This window comes from Argopecten irradians, chromosome 15 (assembly GCF_041381155.1).
Source record: "Argopecten irradians isolate NY chromosome 15, Ai_NY, whole genome shotgun sequence".
Classification (NCBI taxonomy): Eukaryota; Metazoa; Mollusca; class Bivalvia; order Pectinida; family Pectinidae; genus Argopecten; species Argopecten irradians.
The window spans coordinates 11,657,726-11,680,370 of NC_091148.1; the positions used below are offsets into that span (position 1 = coordinate 11,657,726).

At 33.5% G+C, this 22,645-nt stretch overlaps 1 protein-coding gene across 4 annotated transcripts; it reads right to left on the reverse strand.

The window, feature by feature from the left end:
• Positions 1 to 315: 315 nt before the first annotated feature.
• On the reverse strand, positions 316 to 22,539 carry LOC138309070 (elongation factor 1-delta-like). 4 transcript variants are annotated; one of them, XM_069250197.1, is made up of 9 exons: positions 22,415 to 22,539; positions 20,854 to 20,977; positions 15,993 to 16,076; positions 9,742 to 9,835; positions 8,343 to 8,527; positions 6,837 to 6,900; positions 6,337 to 6,462; positions 1,189 to 1,307; positions 316 to 410 (listed from the first exon to the last, which is right to left on the reverse strand). In XM_069250197.1, the coding sequence occupies exons 2-9, from the start codon at positions 20,974 to 20,976 to the stop codon at positions 372 to 374; spliced, it is 834 nt and encodes a 277-aa protein (XP_069106298.1). In that variant the 5' UTR covers position 20,977; positions 22,415 to 22,539; the 3' UTR covers positions 316 to 371. The 4 variants fall into 4 exon arrangements, with proteins under 4 accessions (XP_069106298.1, XP_069106296.1, XP_069106299.1 ...); XM_069250195.1 differs by having other exon boundaries at positions 22,398 to 22,479; XM_069250198.1 differs by lacking the exon at positions 15,993 to 16,076 and having other exon boundaries at positions 22,415 to 22,538.
• Between the last annotated feature and the right edge of the window lie 106 nt (positions 22,540 to 22,645).

Genomic DNA, 22,645 nt, shown 5'->3' on the forward strand with positions numbered 1-22,645 from the left:
TATTAAGAAGTCGTTAAGTTTACACACGACGACGGCGCACGATGACGGATGGTGCATGATGACAATAGGTTATCCTGACCCTTCGGGTCAGATGACCTAAAAAACAGAATTCGTTCGTCAAAATCCAGTACTCGGAAAACAGGAGCGGGATTGTTTTTTTTATATATATATTTTTCTGAAATTTCTATATTAGGAGCGTGAATTCCCGATGAACTATTTTTCAAATTGGTGTGGCCTAACTAAAGTTGTATGTAATTATGAAATCCAATAATTGCTGACAAGAGTCGATGAAAGAAATAATATCCACAAACAAAGTTGGGCATACTAGCGAAATTTATTCACATATTTTTTTCCCTTCAACTCGCACTTCCTTACAGCTTGTTGAATGCAGCAATGTCCACACTTTGAACCTATAAGATACAAAATCATCTTCTTAAAAACATTTCAGCACTCAACGAAGACGCCGCTATATATATCAGTGGAATAGACTAGTAGAATGAAATTGCTGAACTAAAAAGTGCCCTGACTTCAAAGTTAAGGGCTTTTAATTTCTGAATTTTTTAAAATACAATAGAGCTTCGTATATTTGAGGTCATTTTAAAACTCGTAATTAACACATTATTTGAGTTAGATGTGCATAGATATGCATAGAACAATTTAGTTGGAACCCCATAATTACAAGACAGGATGTTCAAAGCCGTCCTATATTCAAAAATTTTTTTTAAAGATCCTTCAGCGCTGACAGCATAAACAATACTCATCATTTGAAAATATAATTGGTATTTAATTCTGTATGTATATGTCTAATAAACACAAAAATCATATAAAAAAAATATTTTGCTTTTGGTGCATGCGCAGTCAAAAAATATTAAAACGTTTGCTTATGTTTTTGATAGAGAAAAACTTTTGGTAGAGAAAAACTACAATTTGTCGGCGGTGGAGCATCTTTGATTTGTTTCATGTCAAAAGCTCCAATTATCTGGAAACAAGTGGCACAAGGGCCTTAACGGCTATCTGACTACCTTAGCAACAGTTGTATGTTACGAAATTAGATATGGTGTCATGGAAGCTTTGAGGTCAATGACCTAACATATGTAGTAGAATCCCGTTTTTACGTTAGAATGTCTGCATGAAGCGTTTTAGTGACCCACCATATCTGAATTCTATCAAGGGAATGAACCAGCTTACCTGATCTTCATAATCCTCCAATATCTTTTCTGTTAAGTCATCCACAGACACTTTAGCGTCCTCAATAACTATGCCTATCTGTAGTTTCTGAATTCCATAAGCCATAGGAACTAGTTTCGCTGGAAAAGAACAATGCCAAGTTCTGAATTCAAGGTTATCTTAATTGTTTGTTTGTTTGTTTGTTTGGTTAATTAACGTCCTATTAACAGCCAAGGTCATGTAAGGACGGCCTCCATACCTACATATACGCGGTGTGTAGGTGTGTGAAGTGCGAGGTGCATGTTTTGGGAGATTGTGGTATGTTCGTGTTGTGTCTTCTTATAGTGCTATATCACTGATGGATGCCGCCGGAGACACCAAGCAACCCACCCCGCTCGGTCACATTATATACTGATAACTGGCCAACCAGTCTTAGGGTCCATGTATGCAACTAGTACATCTGGTAAACCTGATATACATATCAGCCAATTTAACAATAAATACATCAGGTCTTTCACAAAATCATCATTTTTTCCTGCATACCAAAAGGTATTTAGAAGGTCACGTGTCGATCCTCAATTTAGTATTCACCGGAAGTTTTCTTCGAATGAGAAAGACAAAAATATCTATTGATAAGCCAATCACATGGAAAAGCACCAATACTTCACACTCTTAATTTCCTGTAGTTTTTCATGATATCCAAACTATCTAGTATCGGAAATCGTTGCTGAATGTAATGTTATAGCCACTCCCAAATTTCTTTCTAAGAATTGCAACGGTGACAGAATGATCAGCCCTTCCATACGCCTGTGAATATCCATAAACTTGGATTGTTTTTAAGTTAGCGTTGTGCTCTATTCTTCCACCTCCTTCACATTCACAATATAATCCTTTTTTCTTCATCATCGACTCCACCGATTCATAAATATCGGCATGATACCAGGCAGTTGACAACCCACGAACAATGTGTTTATATTCCCCACACTTCCCCGGCGTTGGATCTTCCACTTTCACGAGAATGTATTTGAACCTGCCAATGTCTATTTCTACATCCGGTATGGTGTTAAGTAAGCAGTTATGAGCAGCACCAAGCGATGCTACAGGATTATCCTCTCCTGCCATAATGGAATAAATGTGTTTTAAATTTTGGTCTTACAGCGTTAGCTGAAATCTACACAATTGTAGCTTTGGATAAAAGCCACACTATACATATTACTATCAACAAAAAGTCAAGCTAGATTCGACCCCGATATTGTTAGTATTTGTAGATTTGAAAGTAAGGTATATCAAAGAATGTTTATAATGATATAAATTTTAATAACATTGGTACAGCAGTTGTTGAAAGTCAATACTTGTAAACTTGTTCTCATCTTAAACTGGTCGACATAGCAGTTAAATTGTTGCCAAGCGGAAGTCAGAAAGTTCTCTAAAGAGTATAGAAAGACGTTTTGTAGTTAGAGTAGTCACATGACATTCTCAGCAACGACATTACAATATCTGCTAACTTCGGCTTGTTTGGCAGAATGGGACCCAGCAAGCAATGTTCAATATTCATTTGATTTTAACAAAAGTTTCTGAATCATTATTGTTCATCTTGACTTCGATTTATTCCTGTCTCATTTACAACAGGTGTTTTCTTAATCATGAACAAAATAGGGGATACATATATTGGGACTTTAAACAGACAGCTGTACTTAATAGTAGCTTGGGACAATAGTAACACAGATGTAGGTTAGTGTATATATACTCTTCAGATGGATGTTATCATGAGTGTGCTATTATGTATGGTTTGAGCCCTTTTTGATCCCCGAAATCTGTCAATTTTTAAAAACTATAACGCAGTATTTAAATTTTTGGATTCAACATATTTAGTACATCCCTTATTTAAATGTAATGATAGTTTTCTAATTTTGCAATTTCAGTTGCCATGGTAACCACTCGAAAAATTCATAAAAGCATTTTTTACGAAATAACAGTTTAAAAAATTTGATGGTTTTGGGGGACAAAAAGGGCCCAAACCATAAAGTCTTTTTCACGACTTTTAAGTACATGTCACAAAACATTAACAAGTGAAAGCAAAAAGACACTTCACAGCTAGATATTGCAAATATTTTAATAAAAATGAAATTTTCTATTATCAAATTTCAATTTGTTTTTGCTTACTGCACAAAAAATATACATGTTTTAAATATTTGTGAATTCAATTGAATAAAGGGTGACACTATCCCTAAATTTCTTGCATGATAAAGTCATACTGCAAGTGAAATCAAGTAATATTGTCATCGTAATGAAAATAAGAATAATAGCAGCCCATGACAACTTCCACCTGTACGAAGCTATACAAAACACAGGCATTGCTATAGCTGTAATGGACTCACCTGTGCCCCAAACTAAGCCCTCCAATTCTATGGACTCACCTGCGCCCCAAACTAAGCCATCCATTTCTATGGAGTGGACTCACCTGCGCCCCAAACTAAACCATCCATTTCTATGGACTCACCTGCACCCCAAACTAAGCCATCCATTTCTATGGACTCACCTGCACCCCAAACTATCATACATCCATTTCTATGGACTCACCTGTGCCCCAAACTAAGCCATCCATTTCTATGGACTCACCTGCGCCCCAAACTAAGCCATCCATTTCTACTGGAGTGGACACCTGCGCCCCACACTAAACCTATCCAGTTGTAATGGACTCACCTGCGCCCCAAACTAAGCCATCCATTTCTATGGACTCACCTGCGCCCAAACTAAGCCATCCATTTCTACAGAACCATCCATTTTATCTGTAATGGACTCACCTGCGCCCCCTAAGCCAAAGTAAAGTTTCCTAAGCTTTACATCCATGATCACACTCACTTGGCTATAACAGCTGGTTCTACCATCCATTTCTATGGACTCACCTGCGCCCAGAAAGAAATAATTTGTTAAACTAAGCCATCCATTTCCACCCAAACCTGCACCGTGTTAATTTTGGCCGAAACTTGTTAGAATAACGGGAGATACGGCAGAATTACTGAATTTGTTAACATTACCCTTTAAGTTTCCTCGATTCACAGGATTAACATTATGTGCTGTTTTTTATTCAGTATTGTCGGAGGTTGGGAAATCGCAAACTTTTACGAACCCTTTATTTTTTAATCGAGCAGGCGCGCCGAAGCCGTGACGGTCCGAGCACTAGGCTTTACACAGGTAAACTTTACCGTGTTGAAACGTGACGTTTTTACCGCCCCAAACTAAGCCATAAACGGAAGAGTTACGATACGAGGCCATCAGTTCTATGGTTTATATACACTCACCTGCACATGTATGTATATTCTTCTCCCAAACATAAAATAAATAAATATTTGTGATATCTAGACGTTTTGAAAGATCCATTTCTATCTGTACTTTGTGGCCCCAAATTTCTGCTATAAGCCATCCATTTCTATCGAGCGGGCGAGGAGCCGTGGACTCACCTGCGCCACCAAACTAATAAGTCACACTGGGTTTTTGGGGAAGTCCATTTCTATGACCGGGACTCACCTGGCGGCCCCAAACTAAGCATGAGCTGTCATCCATTGCTATAGACTGTAATGGGACTCACCTGCGCCCCAAACTTAAGCCATCCATTTCTATGGACTCACCTGCGCCGATTATATTCAGCCTGTCAGATTAAACTCTGCACCAATCTAAGCCATCCATTTCTAGTACAGAACACATTGCTATAGCTGTAATGGACACACCTGCACCAAAAAATAAGCCATCCATTTCTTATGGACTACCACCTATTTTGTTGCGCCCCAAATCTTAACGACCGCTAAGCCATCCATTTCTATAACAGAACACATTGCTTTTTACGCATAGCTGGTCACGGAAGCAAGACGAATAAATGGACTCACAGGATCTGGCACCCCAAACTAAGCCATCCATGTTCTATGGACTTCACTGAAGCAGTTTATAGTACATTGGTTTTCGATAATCAAAGCCATCCATTTATATGGACTCACCTGCAGGTTATAATAATTTCATTCTTTTTTGAACCCAAACTAAGCCATGACCCCATTGTCTTGGTCACACACGGCGATTAACATGTACTGGTATTTGTTCACAGGTTGTTATTTTTCACAATTTATTTTTTCGTGTTACACAACTAACTACGGAAAATGGTGTATGCCCCTATGAAATATTTTCCATGCTTTAAATGATTTGTGCAGTCAAAAAAAATGATAATTTTATATGTTGTGATGGCCTTTTCTATGGACCTGTAAGCCGTCGAATCGAGGTTTGAACCGCCCTGCATATTTTCTCGCTCTAACCGTTTAGAGGTCCTGTTTCGTCATCTATATAAGCGTTTACATCCATGAAAAATCACACTACGTTTAAACATAACTTGGCTATAACAGCTGGCTTATAGCAACAAAATGTAAAATACGAATCACATTGTAATTTTCTGTTATCTTTGATTTTCTATATTACAGTAAAACTGTGCTATACTCACCATGCGCCCCAAACTAAGAAATCCATTTGTTATAACAGAAATTAAATAAGCTAATATTGAGTTTTCTGCAAAACAATCTATCAGAAGTTTATTCAATGATTCATATTAGGACCAATTGCACCCCAAATCATGTAATTAACAATTTGTATTCGGTGGTTATATCAAGATCACTCAACAACAAAATTAACCGGCAACTATGCTCTATATTCTCATTTTTAAATTGATTGGCAAATGGAATAAAATTTCCCTGGATTTAACCTTGGAAAAATTTCTGTAACCTAGCTAGTAGCATAAAAAAGACTATATTCCAAGCTAGAGCTGTAAATCGTGGCATTTAGATTCTAAGATTTTAAAAATCCATGTATTTTCATCGATTCTTTAAGATTTCATTATATTTGTATTTTTATTATATGTTAAAACTTGAGATATTATACAACTTAATTGCCTCTTTGGAATAATTTTTTTCTCGTGGTACTTTTTGCTATCAGTCTTTCTTTTAAATGTTTAATTCTTCTTTGATTTTACTTCAAATTACTCAAAAACGGTTTTGCCGTGGTTTAAATTAGCAGATGTTTGAATGAAATAAAAATCACACATTGCTATAGCTGTAATGGACTCACCTGCGCCCCAAAACTAAGCCATCCATTTCTATACAGAACACATTGCTATAGCTGTAATGGACTCACCTGCGCCCCAAACTAAGCCATCCATTTCTATGGACCGTAGTAAAGTTTCCACCTCCTTCATATCTGTTTCGTCATCATAAGGCTTTACATCCATGATCACACTCGACTTGGCTATAACAGCTGGTTCTACAAAATGTAATTCATACAATGTGGTGTATTTTCATATTTTTATATACAGTAAAACTTTGCTATAAACAATCCCATGGGACCAGAAGAAATAATTTGTTATAACAGAAATTTGCTAAAGATTTTCTGATATAAGTTTATCAATGTCATATTAGGCCAATTGCACCCCAAATCAACATAGTTATCAAGATCACTAACAAATTCGGCAACAATTTCTTCTTTGGCAGATTTAAAAAAATTTCTGTACCTTGCTAGTAGCATAAAAAAGACTAAAAGCTATAAATCAAGATTCTAAGATTTTAAAATCCAAATCCTTTAAGATTTCATCATATTTGTAGTTTTAATATGTTAAAACTTGAGATAAATACACTTACTTTTGGCTTTTTTCTCGTGGTATGCTTTCAGTCTTTCTTGTTTAATTCTTTCTTTTTCTTCTTTCTGAAAAATTCAATTCAAATCAAATTCAAATCAATATCAACTGATTTAAATCAAGGAACTGTATATATTGAACTAATATGTATCCATTATAAATTTTAACTTATGATTATCTGGCTATACAGTATCCACATTTAAACTATAAACAAAAACATAGGTATACATATACATATATACCAAGAAAAAAGTGTGCGTCCATGTAGAGTTGAATATATAAAAAAAATAAAAGTCAACGATTTCCTCTTGTATTTCACCATTTCATGATGAAGAGCCATCATGAAATGGTGAATGTACAAGAGGAAAGTTGTTCACTTTTATTTTTTTCATACATATATATGTATACCAAACATGCTTTTTCATACTTGCTCATTATCGGAGTGTTATCATAGTATAACTTACCAGTGTTAATATATAATTTCAATATTGTCTGTAAAATTACATATATTCGTAATTATATGACTTTGAGATGTACATGTATAGCATATAAATATAAAAATATTTTGAAATGAAATGAAATGAAAAATTCAATTGAATTTTTTAAAAGATTTGTTAATTTCTATTTTCATCGTTAATTGAAGTGAAAAGTCAGACAAAGAGAACCAGTCTAAATGCGTTCATTATCCTTCCAAAAGTCCTTACATTTCAAAACGACAGTCAGGTTCTGCTTTTGTTGTCCAGGTGTGGCCATTAAAATTATGGATACTAGAGTAAAATTTAGCACAGTTCTAAATATAATTTCACCTAAATCTTTGAAAGCGGGCTGCGCGGAAAGGTCAACACTGACATAGCCAGCCGGGAGGACATTTCAGGATTTCTTTTAATAAGTATATGTTAATTTCTTCACCAGCAGAGCTATTTTGACTTTTTTTTTTATTTTCATTTTTTCTTTTTCATAGGAAATTATGCTTGATAAATTAACCCTATTTTTTTTACAGAATTAAGCCTTCCTTTGCTCAACTATTCACTTTAAACTATTGGACAATGACCTGAGTTACTGTGGTTTCCAGCGATCTTATCTTGAATCTTTTGTATGAATTAATCAAACAAATCAAAAGACTAAACTGACTCCAGCTTAACCCCATTGAGACAACTAGTGAGCATTCTCAAAAGTGATCTTTTCCTTTCTTTTTCTTTCATTTCTTTTCTCTCCTTTTTGATACCATCAGTAATACACATTTATTCTTAGACCTTAATCTAGACAGGTGCTTAGTATGATTTTAACTTCAATAAAACATTATTAGTGATATTTATTCATGATCAGTTACTGACTCCCTATAAAGCCAAGTAAATAAACCATTCAATTTTTACTGTATATCCACGAATATACGCGACCTTGCTTTGAGACGAAAATGACAAAAATTAGTTACTGCATAAGTTGGTTAATATATATCATCGGGTAATTTAGAAACTTTCTGATTTTTCTTCATTTTTATCTAGATACATACATCTTCTTCGTCACTGCTGCCAAATAAATCGACTTCATCATCTGTGTCGTCATCATCTGCTGGTGCTGCTGCAGCTTTAGCGGGAGCCTGAGTCTGGGCAGCAGCTGGAGCGCTGCCGGACCCTCCTTCTAGAACCTTTACACGACCCTCCAGCTTTTGAACCAAGGCTTTCATCTCATTCACAGCTGTAAAACAAACATATATGTACTACTTTTGTACCAAGGCTTTCATCTCATTCACAGCTGTAAAACATCCATATATGTACTACTTTTGTACCAAGGCTTTCATCTCATTCACAGCTGTAAAACATCCATATATGTACTACTTTTGTACCAAGGCTTTCATCTCATTCACAGCTGTAAAACAAACATATATGTACTACTTTTGTACCAAGGCTTTCATCTCATTCACAGCTGTAAAACATCCATATATGTACTACTTTTGTACCAAGGCTTTCATCTCATTCACAGCTGTAAAACAAACATATATGTACTACTTTTGTACCAAGGCTTTCATCTCATTCACAGCTGTAAAACAAACATATATGTACTACTTTTGTACCAAGGCTTTCATCTCATTCACAGCTGTAAAACATCCATATATGTACTACTTTTGTACCAAGGCCTTCATTTCACAGCTGTGAAACAAACATATATGTACTACTTTTGTACCAAGGCTTTCATCTCATTCACAGCTGTAAAACAAACATATATGTACTACTTTTGTACCAAGGCTTTCATCTCATTCACAGCTGTAAAACAAACATATATGTACTACTTTTGTACCAAGGCTTTCATCTCATTCACAGCTGTAAAACAAACATATATGTACTACTTTTGTACCAAAGCTTTCATCTCATTCACAGCTGTAAAACAAACATATATGTACTACTTTTGTACCAAGGCTTTCATCTCATTCACAGCTGTAAAACAAACATATATGTACTACTTTTGTACCAAGGCTTTCATCTCATTCACAGCTGTAAAACAAACATATATGTACTACTTTTGTACCAAGGCTTTCATCTCATTCACAGCTGTAAAACAAACATATATGTACTACTTTTGTACCAAGGCTTTCATCTCATTCACAGCTGTAAAACATCCATATATGTACTACTTTTGTACCAAGGCTTTCATCTCATTCACAGCTGTAAAACATCCATATATGTACTACTTTTGTACCAAGGCTTTCATCTCATTCACAGCTGTGAAACAAACATATATGTATTACTTTTGTACTAAGGCCTTTCATTTCACAGTAAAGAAACATATTAAACTTATTCCTCATTGCTTAATAAATTTCAAAGATGGCCACTGGGCAGCCATTTTGTTGACAGATGCACAATCTGATAAACTTTATATAGGACAAACACTTATTAGCTTTTAAATTTACAGACCTGTACGGAGTTCCTTATTTTCTTTCTCCAAGCTGTCTATTCTTGCTGTAGCATCTCCACCACCAGAGGGCGCTGAAGCCCCGGCTGCAGAACCCTATAATCAAAGACAAAATGTCAATACAAAATGCCAAATTACAAGTTAGTGTCTTAATCAACAACTGGTTTGATTTAATAAATGACACATCTAGATCTGTTGAAGAATCCTGACTGCAAACCTAACGTGTTATTTTAAAGGATGGAAAAAAGGATAATCTACAAGATGGTATGTGATGGCTCTCCAATATAAGAGGCAGTTTACTTTTAATGACTTATTGTTTGGTTTTGGTTTAGTTTTATTAGTTTAGCTTCCTATTAACAGCCGGTGTCCTGTAAGGATGAGCCAGGTTTTTTTGTGTAGGAAAGCAGGGGGTGTTCTCTGAACGCCAACATATTTATAAACAATAGGTAGGTGTTGTTTTAGGAAACAATAGGAAGGCAATTATATACTGTTTCATATAAGCTGTCTTTGTTTTCACCTGTAAAGTCACCTGAGATTTACCTGTATTTCAATCAGTATTATAGGTAACATTTGTGGATTTTGGAAAATAATTCCTTCAATATATTCTGTACAATATACAATGTGAACTATTAATTAAAGATAATCGGTGCTTTAATATACATAAAATCATAAACATTGCAAATGCTAAGAATTAATAAGGAGCTACATGCGGATTATTAAGAACAATGCATTTTAAGTTCCAGGTGAAATATTTTTTTACAAAAACCGTATCTCAATTTTATCAGAAAAACAGGTTTCTTGATCAATGTATATTCTAATGTAATAGTATTCTGTATTGACATATATAGGAGTTCTCCAGGGCTACATTCTTAGCCAACTTTCATTTCTTGTGACCGTGCATAGTTGATTTCTTTTATCGCAGAGACATACACCTTTAAGTATTTGGTTTGAAAATGAGTGGAGAAAAACAATATCATAAAAGTTTAAATTAATTTTGTTGGAAATTTTGACCTGTTTATTATATAGTTTCAGTTGGTAATCTATTAAAGCCGACACAAACACACATATATGATGTTTTATAAACATTGGTAATAATATATCATTGCTATATGTATTTTAGATACAAAATATTTTTAGAAGTAACTTAATAAAAATACCAAATGAAATGAAATTGAAGACTGTTACTTAGGGTCTCAACCATATTCATTTTAATACACATTATTGATGTTAATATAATGTTGCAATACTGGCAAAATTATTTCAAGTCCATATGTTGCAGGTCTTGTAATTCTCAAAATGTTGCAAACTTTTAGTGCTCAGAATACCAAATTAACAGTTTTCTTATTTTTCTTCTATTTAAAGATTACAGTACATATACCAATTTGTATCTAGCAACAATGTTTGACCGAAAATCAACCATAGGAAAGAAATTTATAAATTATTTCTAACATGCACAAAAATATATAATATTACTTCACTGTTAACCGACAACAGTTTAATTATTGGGTGCTCTTATGCTATAATGACATACATTTACATTATAATGTAACATCACGCTGATCTAGACATACCATCTTAGGATAAGAAAGCAGGAAAATTATATAATTATGATAAATTATTCATCCTAATGCAACTTTCAAAATATATTGTATGTTCTGTTAACTTAAAAGGGTCAGTCAAGTACAAGTAATACATTTTTAAAGTTTTGAAATCATATTTGACATAAATTCACTTACTCTTTGGTAGGTAATTAACGCAGATGTTACATGTACTTTATATTATATAAGGTCACTTACTGCCGTTCTATCATAAGATTGCACGATTGTGTTACAGTACTAGTGTATCGACTCACTGTAGTAGATTACATCGCTACATGGTACAGGTGAAGTGTCTATGTAACACGCATTGTGATTGGCTGAAGTGTGTATATAAATAAACGTTACACAACCTAATTGTACATCCGCGGGAAAACACCCCAGTTTAAAATGACCCCTATTTGTGCAATCGGGACGTTGTAAGTACGTCGAAACAATTACAAATGTTCAAATAGATAAACATCTGAAAAATTAATATTTGTAAAATAGAAGTATTACGCCGTAAAAAAATAACGCTGATATATAGAATTCGCGCTGCAATATACATGACTGTTGGGTATTTTTTTCCGTAGTACACCTAGCACATGTGACGAACTTGACTGACAGTTTCCTGAAATAGCTGCTGTAAATATATATATATATATATATATATATACTTTATACTGAATAAAAAAGTGTGGAAGTACTAAAAATCGTCGATCGCCAAGCTGCAAACGCGTGCATATAATAAGTTACCGGTACATGTGTGTTTGCACATCTGTAACGTTACGTTACTATTTTAATCTCTCGCTAAAATTGCGCTAAAATTAGAAGCGGTTCAATCGATCACAGCCAAAATTAGAAGCAGTCTCAACCGATCATATGTCGACATGTCAAAGCCACGAACCCATCTAAAAGTACGCGAAAGGGTAGTGAAAATGTACAATGATGTGTCCTATGGAAATATATCTAAAGCGGCCGACGTTTGTAAATCCACCTGTCGGAAACATCGCAAAGTTGTACGAGGAACAGCATGGTTCTCTTCTTACACGTGTTCGGCCTATCATGACACCAACAAAGGTCAGTGAAGAAGTTGTTAAATTCGTCGAATATCAGAAGAAAATGAAACCAAGCATGGCAGGCTTAAAAAACCCAGCTTTATTGTGCACACACGTTTTTCTCTTCTATTTTTAGATCAACCCAGCCAATCAAAATGCGTGTTACATAGACACTTCACCCGAACATGTAGCGATGTAATCTACTACAGTGAGTCGATACACTAGTACTGTAACACAATCGTGCAATCTTATGATAGAACGGCAGTAACAGACATATATGGAAGACCTTGTTGAAAAATATCATGTTTCAACTGGCAAAAGGCTTATATTATTTCAAACTTTTAATCGAATTGGTGTAAAACTAAGTTGAAATAGGATAATTCCTTTTTGGATTTTTTTCTTTGATATTACTGAATGGGAAAGTTACTTCCATGTGAAATAAGTTTCAATGAATTTTGCTTGATTTTAGTATCAATCTATTGAAAATCTAATGAGATTGATACCAGAGATTTTAGATATATCAAGGAAATCTTTAAAATTCTTGAAATAAAATCATTGCGAATTTAATTCAATTTCATTCATAGATTCTATTGCTATATTTTCATAGATATTACCAGAAACATATATTATGTATATATGTATCTGATATTAAATCTGAACACTTATTGAAGTAAAAATTAATCAAATAATATACATTTAGATAAGTATCAACACAGGTAACTTTTACAGGTAAATTTACCTGTTGGCATTGGGACTGCTTTTAGGAAAAAGACTATAACCACTGTCACAACAAACTACCCTACAGGTAAATCCAAAATGTTGGCGTTCAGAGATACACCCCTCTGCAGTATCTAGAGAAAAGCGACCAGCAGTAAGTACCTGGCAACTACCCCACATGGGATTCAAACTCGTAAGCCAGAGTCCTGTAAGGATTGTGGTATTATGTTAATAATAACCACTCAGATATAGCGATTTTTAATTTATAGATAAGTATTGATGTGATGCTTTGGTTCAGTTATTTTTTTTTTTTAATTCTTCTTTTTTTTTTTTTTTTTTTTTTTTTGAGGGGAGGGGGGGGACGGAGGTGTGAGGTTAATTTTTATTCTTTTAGAATAAGTTGCATAGTAAGTACAAAGTCTAATAGAAAACAACGCAATTCATTGATTCATATAGGTAGACCAGCCCAGAAGTTTTGTGACGTTATAAGCAATGTTAATTTCAAATGATATCATGGAAAAGATATCTCGCAAAAGAAATCTGAATTAAACAATAGTTTTAACAACTTATACAGAAATCTATCATAAATTATAGCCTAAGTCTGTCCACATACAATCTGGTGATAGGGACAAATAGATTGCAAGTGATGCCAGAATCCCTTCCATGTAATTAGTCATCTCAGCAAAAGAGTCAGGGATCAATCTAGCTCTGATTTATTACCGTTTATGGGTAAATTTCCCCTCAAGGAATGAATTACCCTCTGGTCTAAAATTCCCCTGAAGATTTAAAAATTCCCCATCTGAAGCTAAAAAATGACCGTTTTTGAAACAAAATTTTCCCTGTGACTTATTTTTCATTAATTTTTAAGACTTTTGTTTGCAAATTTCTTCATATTTATCATACATTATTAAGCTTATCTTCATATTTATCATACATTATTAAGCTTAAAATCTTGCTTTACTAAATGTAGAAATGAAATTAGTTGTATTACAGTACTTTTTCATCAAAATGCATATAATTTTGGACCAAAATAAGAAGATTCAAATTCCTCTATATTTCGCCAAACTTTTCCCCTATTTTGAAAAAGGGGAGTTTCCCCCAAAACATAGATTGATCCCTGCATGCTGCCCAGGACGAAATATGGTTTTCAGTTGATCTAGTTAAGTGGAGAAAATCAATTTGAACTGAAATACAGGTTGTATATAAAGGTCAGGAGAACACGACCCCTAATGGGATGTTGTTAGATCCGCGATGAAATGGAGTGAAAAATGAGGATTTAAATAGATTCTTATTGAAGGATCAGTCCAAAAATGCATACAACTTAAAGATGCTCCACCGCTGACAAATGGTATTTTTACACCATCAAAAACAGGTGCAGACGATTTAGTATTTTTATTCAGTTACAAAAGTTACTTACTTTACACCATTACCACCATTGAAAAGTTTGAGCTTCTAATTTTTCTTCAAGTAAAAAATATGAAAAATAGCTAATTGCATCCTGAAAAAATTTCGTGGCACTACATCCTATATGGAATGAAATAATGATTGTGCATGCACCAAAGGCGAAATAAATTATTTTATGTTATTTTTTGTGTTAATTAGACATATATATGTATAAACGATTAAACACCAATTATTGATCAAATGATGAATATCTTTTATGCTCTGTCGGCGGTGGAGCATCTTTAAGCTAAAATAAAGAGGAGTCTAAATATACTACTTATGAGAAAAAGCAGTTATAAGAATTGTGTACAGAAGTACGGACCACGGACATGATTTGAATAGCCCATTGGCCCCTATAGCAGATCTTGTTGTAAGCTAAAAAAGGAAAGAATTGCTTATAGAAGGACCAACTTCACAATAACCAAATTTTAAAAGACACCCATGCACATGCATCATATATCTTTTGCCAGGCACACAACGAAAAAAAAATGGAAAAATGCACATTGTATCATTACATAAACTTAATTCCGAACCGATCACAGTAAACTTTTTTATAATTCTCCAAAGCAAACGGTAAATATCAATGGTACTGAATCATACAAATATAGTTAACATACATGTGTGATTCTCTTTGAAAGTTGCCTTCATGACATAATCTGTTATTTTTTTTTTTTTTTTTTAAAGATGTTTAAAGTTTTTAATTCTCATTTAAATATTAACCCGTAAATGTTGATTTCCTGTCAAAACAATAGTCCAAAATGTCAAAAAAATTGAAATCTATCACAACTGTAGTCCACTAAGTCTGATAACAAAGATTGATTACTATATTTGACCCAAATAAACGTCCAACGAGATTAAAAAAAATAATTCACAAAATGATTTACCTTAAAAAGAAGCAGTGGAGCTTATTGGATCATATACAGTAGGTATTTAACAGACATATCACAGAAACAAGACAATTAGGCATGAAAAAGTGTAGATAATTAAGCAGTGCCAATTACAATATCTAATAACAACTGAAAATTTAAGATTTAGATAGTGTAAAACAAATCAAGTATCAGCTGCAGTTTAAAGGATAAACTTAGAAAAATTATTTGTTATAGATATATACTATTATAAAGTGGTTATGGATCTGAAAATAAATATGGAATAAATTTGCACATCTAGCTTTTGCAAAGAATTTTAACAGCCAGCAAAGAAAAATATAAAAAAAAAGAACAAAAAAGCAGTTACAGCAGGGATTTTTTTCTTTTTGTTCTAATTTGTTGAATCACTTTAGTTTTAGCAGGTCTACAATATAAATTGACAAAGACAAAGCCTAAAGTTAAAGATTGAAAATGTAAAAAAAATAAATACATAGAAAAAAAAAGATACAAAAACTACAGCCACAACACTTATATATAAAAGTAGAAGAGAAATATTACATACAAAATGTATATAATATACTCAAAAACTACTCACAGATTTCAAAACATTTTGTATATGTTGTCGTGCCTGAGCGATTTCGTTTTTGATAGAACTGGTTTTCTGGCCTGATGCTCCCGCCTACAAATACAGAGCATACAATTCACTGTCGAGATTCTAGTCTGACGGTCAATAAGCAAACTAATTACTGTGGATATTCTAATTTGATGGTCAATAAGCAAACTATTTACTGTTGATATTAAATTATAATTTGATGGTCAATAAGCAAGCTAATTACTGTGGATATTCTAATTTGATGGTCAATAAGCAAACTATTTACTGTGGATATTCTAATTTGATTGTCAATAAGCAAACTATTTACTGTTGATATTCTAATTTGATTGCACATTTATTTGAAATAAGCGAATAATTTACTGTCGGTTTTCTTGTTAGATGTAAATAAGCAAAAGTTCTCAGTCAATATTCTAGTTCAATGGGAAATAAGCAAACAATTTACTGTCTATTTTCTTGTAAGATGGTAAATAAGCAAACAATTTACTGTCTATTTTCTTGTAAGATGGTAAATAAGCAATTTACTGTCAATGTTGTAGTCTGATGGGAAATAAGCAAACAATTTTCTGTCTATGTTCTAGTTCAATGGGAAATAAGTTAACAATTTACTGTCTATGTTCTAGTTCAATGGGAAATAATCACACAATTTACTACTGATGTTCTAGTTTAATGGAAAATAAGTCTATCCAGTAGAAAATGATACCAAAAATTAGTTCCTCCCATATTGAAAGATGTGCTTCATATCTTGCTTAAAATATCTAAATTTGTTTCAAAAATGAAAAAAAAAATATCCTGAATTCAATTAAACATCAACTCAAAAAATGTTATACTGCATTGGACCTACTATTGTTCAAGCATTTAACTAGAACAAATATACCTACCCGGCCTACTATACCTTTCGGCCGGGTACGAATTGGTCCCTATGTGTCGTAGTGGAGCACTGCCTCCGAAAATCACTCGGGCATAGTTTTCTATTCTTTTTTGTAGGTTTCCAATTATTTTATGCATATACATGCATTTACATATTATTTTTGTCAAAAGCAAACACAACTAATTCTTAATATCTACCGTACCGCTCACAAGACGTCAAATTCACAATTTGTGGACTTGTCGTATAAATTCTCATCAGAAAGACCTTCCTATATATTATGTAAAAAAAAATAATGCCTCGATGAGACTTTGATATTTTATGTGGTTCAGTTTTATTGCCTTGTAGGTATAAAGCAATATCAAACAAGTACGATAAAATGCAAACAAACATTTAATAATGGTTTGCATAATCATTACTTTGCTCCATTAGCAGTAATATAGGCACCAATTGTAGCTCTAAAGTCGACACCATTTTCTGTCTCAAAGTCTTTTGAGCTACAATATTGCAGCTAGCATTTAACTCAAACACCCTTAAGACACATTTTGAATTCTTCCAATTCGAATGATGGAACAATTCATTGTGCTTTCAGGGGTGAATGGATTCATAGTGTGAACAGTGACAGAACAAAATCATTGTACCCTCATGAGCTACCATAAAACAATTGATGTTGCCTTTTAGTTTTTAATTTGCAGACATCACGAAATTTGATGATCCGACGGACATGTCCGGCAAAATTTGACTCGGACCACCTATTTTAAAATCTGGTCAGAACCGACCGTCCGGCAATTATTGAGTACTGGAAGTCAGTAGAAATGGTGTCTCTGAAGTATTATGCTGGTGCTGAACCTGGCAAATATGTAAACTGCATAAGATAAATTAGATAATCATAAAACAGCTGCCTGGATACTTATAGCAGAAAGTTATGTTTACTTCAAAAATTCACATTAATGTTCGGTCCGGCAAAATCTTGTTCGGTCCTACTTACTCACAGTCCTTGTCTGTCCGAATGTCCAGCTTTTTTTTTTAACTTTTGCGATGTCTGAATTTGTATAAAGAAATAAATAAACAGGCCATCAAGAAACACCAGCAATTGATATCATTTCCACAACCAGCAATAATTTCCCAAAAAAACACCACAGCAAAGTCTTCAGTTGACCCTTAAGATTCAAATAGATTCAGTATTACTTCAGTTCAAAATATTTTGAAGTTTGATCACGATTTAGAATTTATATTTATAAATCAAGATCAAGTATATATGCATGATCTATTTTTTTTCATTTGTATCCTACGGGTCAAAGTGAAGATCTTTGCAATACATTACCACAAGAAAATTGTCTTAGCATTTGGACAAGGTTAGATATGCCAACAGCAATGTGATTAACAAGTAACCAAAGCATGGCAATATCCCCCGCAGTCATTTTTAAAATAGTCAGCCATTTTTGCTTGTCAAAATTATGGGGATTTGGACAAAAACGAGAAAATTAAATAGCGGTTTAGAAATTTTGCAATTTCACTGTAAGGGTATGTATAATTCACCCGATTCAAAAAAATATCATATCAGTGTACCGCAAAAATATCAAGCCAAGAAAATGATCTTGGTAAAGTGCACGCATGAACATGTACATGACACAACCCAAAACAGTATTCCCTCAAATGTGTTTTTAGTAATTAATAAAGAAATGTCCACAGCAAAATTTGTTAAGGGGAGACAAACCATTAATAATCAAAGCGTTATGTTGTTTTAAATCATTCACCCCTGATCATGAAATTCATAATGGACTGGTCCAGTTTTTCATTTAGAAGAGCATAAATGTGTCTTCAGGAGTGAATGCTTAAGTTCAATACACATGCTTTGTACAAAATAATTTTTTTAACTTTTTTACAGCATTAGATAACTAAAAATTATATATATATGTATATGATGATTTAGATTTTTTTTAATGAACCTGAATGTAATATGTCATTGCTATTTATACCCATGTAAAATCGCTTCAAAAATAAAAAAAAATATTATTGTTTTTAGTTTTTTTTTACATTTTTGCTGCTGAAATAAGTGATGCTATGGTATATGTTTCTTGTTAATTTGATACTTGATGCTATCTACCGTTAGTTACCGGGTAATATAATATCATGAAGCATGTTAAGGTTATTTAAATGAATAAATATAATAATGTCCCAATATACATGTATCTATATATAAGTGAAACAACACTTTTAAATCTATCTGAAACAAAATTATGGCAAATACATATTGTGGTACATTTGAATTGAAACATTTTCAATTTTGTTTCTAATGCAATTGACTTGACTAGAAAGAAATGAAAACAATTTTCCATGGGGCAATTTTTGGGTGTAAATTAAAGTCTAGATTTTATGTGATCTTCTGATCATGAGGAATTCACATCTAGTCTAGGGATTTTCCCCCAGTTCTATTATTCAAGTCCATTAAAGCTCATTACATTTTTATTGTATTATTTATTCCATAGCATTTTGTTCAGGACAATGCCCTTAATATTGCATGTTTTTCTCGCAACTGAAAACCTTCATTCTTACATGATCACCATTTAATACAAAGTGATCAAATAGATTAGTGATCAGACTTTGTTAGTATGGGAACTTTAATTGTGGGTCGCAGATCGGGAATACAGATATCTATTTAGTATTTTGGGAAGACCAATATCTTTAAGTTATGGACACAGGGATTTTCCTACAGTAGAATCTGGGGCCGAATAAGGGACCCATTCCCCTCCGAAAATTTAGCTAAAATTCCCAATTTGTAGCTAAAAATTCCCAATCGGAATCTAAAATTGAAAGTCTGAGTAATGTCATTCTTGTTATGAAATTGTCATGATATGTTGAATACAAAAAACCAAATAAAAGTCAACTACAATGATTGAATGAACACTACAGTCAACTTGAAATATTTCAGATGTACAATAAATAAACAGTTAAATCATAAAATAAATAAACAGTTAAATCATAAAATAGTGTTTTTCTTTATTTAGTCATTTTCCCAATTTCATGTTATGCCGCGTAAAATTTCCCAATTCGATGGACCCTGGACCCTGTAAAAAATACTGTAGGAAAATCCCTGGGACAGAATTCAGTTAATATTGGATGTGACAGAAACCTGAAAACAGTGCCTCTGCGGCTTAAACTCAGGTGCAACTTTACCTAACTACAGAAAACTCAGTAATCAGTTCTGCCTAATCTATTTTAGAGTGTGATTAGGACAAAAAAACAATATGTCTGTTTATAAAGGTAACATTGCAAAAAAAAAAAAAGGTTCGGTAGGCTGGGATTTTTTTTTTAATTAGGGTCATGGTTAAAAAATTAGGGTTGGTCGGGTAACTCTAATCAGACTTTTATTTTTGCCTTATAAATGTACAGTTGACATGAAAACTTTCTGAATTTTGTATGTCATAACACATTTAATTCATTTCACCCCTGAAATTTCATAGTGAACTCAGTCTTTTGGTGTTTTTTTAAAAGAGCCTTAATGTATATATAGAGGTAAATAAATAAACTCACCATGGGTCACTCCTGGTAACCCCTGTTCTATAAATATACAGCAAATTGCATACTTTCCCTAACCGGTTTTATAAATACATGTACTCCTGATTATATATAATCCCAGGTTCTTCCTCCACGATGTCAGTGTATTTCATTTGTGATAATGCAGCAAAAAGTTTGATAACAGTTTGATGATAAATGCAGTTTCCACTAATATCTTATGATTTTATTTTAAATGATATATATAGCGGGTGATACCAGTATATGAATACCCTGCTTACAGCCCACGATTTCAGATATTTAATTCGATAATTACATAGCAATTTTAGTCAATTGGTTTGACGGCAGCATCAGAATTAATTATGAATTAGTTTAAACCTGACCACCAATGCATAACAAATTCAATAAATTGAAAATATCTCAGGATGATACATGAATATAAAAATATAACATGGTCTTGACCTGTCTCGGCTGACTGGCTCCTGCATTCTGTGTCCCAGCCTGGACTCTCTGGTAAAATGCCTCAGCATCTTCAAACTTTCCTTGCTGAAGCCAAACGGAATCTTGCATGTATGGAGACGCCATTCTAAACACAAAAGGAAAGGAAAGTTACATGTAGCTCAGTTAACTCATTAAGTTATTCACCCCTGAATATTCATAATGAACTGTTCCAGTATTTGAAATGAAGGAGTTCAAAACTTCAAATGTGTCATCAAGAATGTATAATTTATGAAAAAAGTGTGCACTATACGCGTAAAAATACGTAAGTTAATTAATATATATATATATTCTTATAATGAGGAGTTCTTGTCTACAGTATAGGTGTGTGTTAGTGATGCAAGATCTCTATTGTTTGTTGTTAGTATCTTTTATTGTTTATGAAAGTAAATATGTTGCGGAGTTGTTTATGGGTTTTTATTAGTCGAACATCCATTTCTGTATATGACTGTACAATCTGTTTTTTTCCGTTCCAAGTAGTATTATTATTTTTCCAATGTATGTGGTTGAAATCTCCATGGAGTATAGTTTTGACCCATTCTGTTGAGACTTTGAGATGATCTAGTGTCTTGATGGTGGTTTGTAGTACTGTAAATGTACCTAAAGTAATTTTGTGTGGATTTGCCATAGTGATGTATATTTAGGCTAACTTTACCTTCTGTGTCTGTAGTATGCGATGTTTACCCCTATATAGCTATGGGTAATTATACAAGAGTCCCATGGACCTTAACGGTCATATGACTATTGGCACAATACAACTCCTCAAAGAACTCTTTTAATAGAAGCTCAGGTTCTGATATATTTGATAAATTAGACCATGAATGAAAGTCAAGGTCATTCATTTTATTAAACACATGCATGGTGTAATTCATGCCAACATGCTACAGGTCCAATATCAAAGTATCTCGGCCTCTCAGCTATATGAAAGAAGTTCTTTAAAGGTTTACCATTTTGATCCCTGTGACCTTGAATGTAGGTCAAAGTGTCATCCTTTTGAACAAACTGGCAGCCTTTCAACCCAGTATGCTTCAGGCCAAATATCAATACCTTGGGCCTTTTGGTTATAGAGATAAGTCGTTTGAATGAAAATTTTATGCACGCCACATCAATGACAGCGTACGTTGTCTAATCAATTAGGTCATCATGATCCTTCCTTTTAAGGAAAGATGTCATGGAACTAGAACCTTCCTTTTTAAGACATGGAAGGAACTTCCACATATAGAAGAGTTACCAATCGAGTGACCAGAAGTTATATTCAATAAGTAGAAGAGGTCAAAATGAGTTAATCTAGCTCTGATGATTTAACCACCAGGGATCGTCAGAAAATTTGGATTAAGACAGGGGTGCCCAGTCTGACAGTCGTGTTCAGCTGATATCCCGTTAAGCCGTGAAAATTTGATAGAAAGTGACTTAAGAATTTTTGTTCAATGTTTCGTTTAAAGAATTGTGGAGAAAATTGCTTGGTGGTTCAAAAGCTAGTCTTTGATTTAGACAAATCAACTGCTTACACTGCAAAATTATGTACCTGCGGTAGAAAAGCCGGTGCGGTGTTGTCGGTCGAGCTAAAAAAGGAAGTCACACATGGAAAATTTCTCCGAAGTTGTTGACTTCCACCGTCCTGATTGGACAAAATATTTGTGAAAATAATACTTAAAATCAGTTTTGATTGAAGTATTACGTTTTCGTTAGCTCTACTTTGAAAAATAAATATATGTACAAGTTTATTTATTTTATAATAAATTATCTGACTTTTTTT

Coding starts and splice junctions, on each gene's coding strand:
- LOC138309070 (XM_069250197.1), bottom strand. CDS start 20,976: ATGGCGTCTCCATACATGCAAGATTCCGTTTGGCTTCAGCAAGGAAAG. Junction 1,308..6,336: donor TGGCTTAGTTTGGGGCGCAG/GTGAGTCCATTA, acceptor GTTCTTTTCCAG/CGAAACTAGTTCCTATGGCT. Junction 411..1,188: donor TGGAGGATTATGAAGATCAG/GTAAGCTGGTTC, acceptor TGTATCTTATAG/GTTCAAAGTGTGGACATTGC.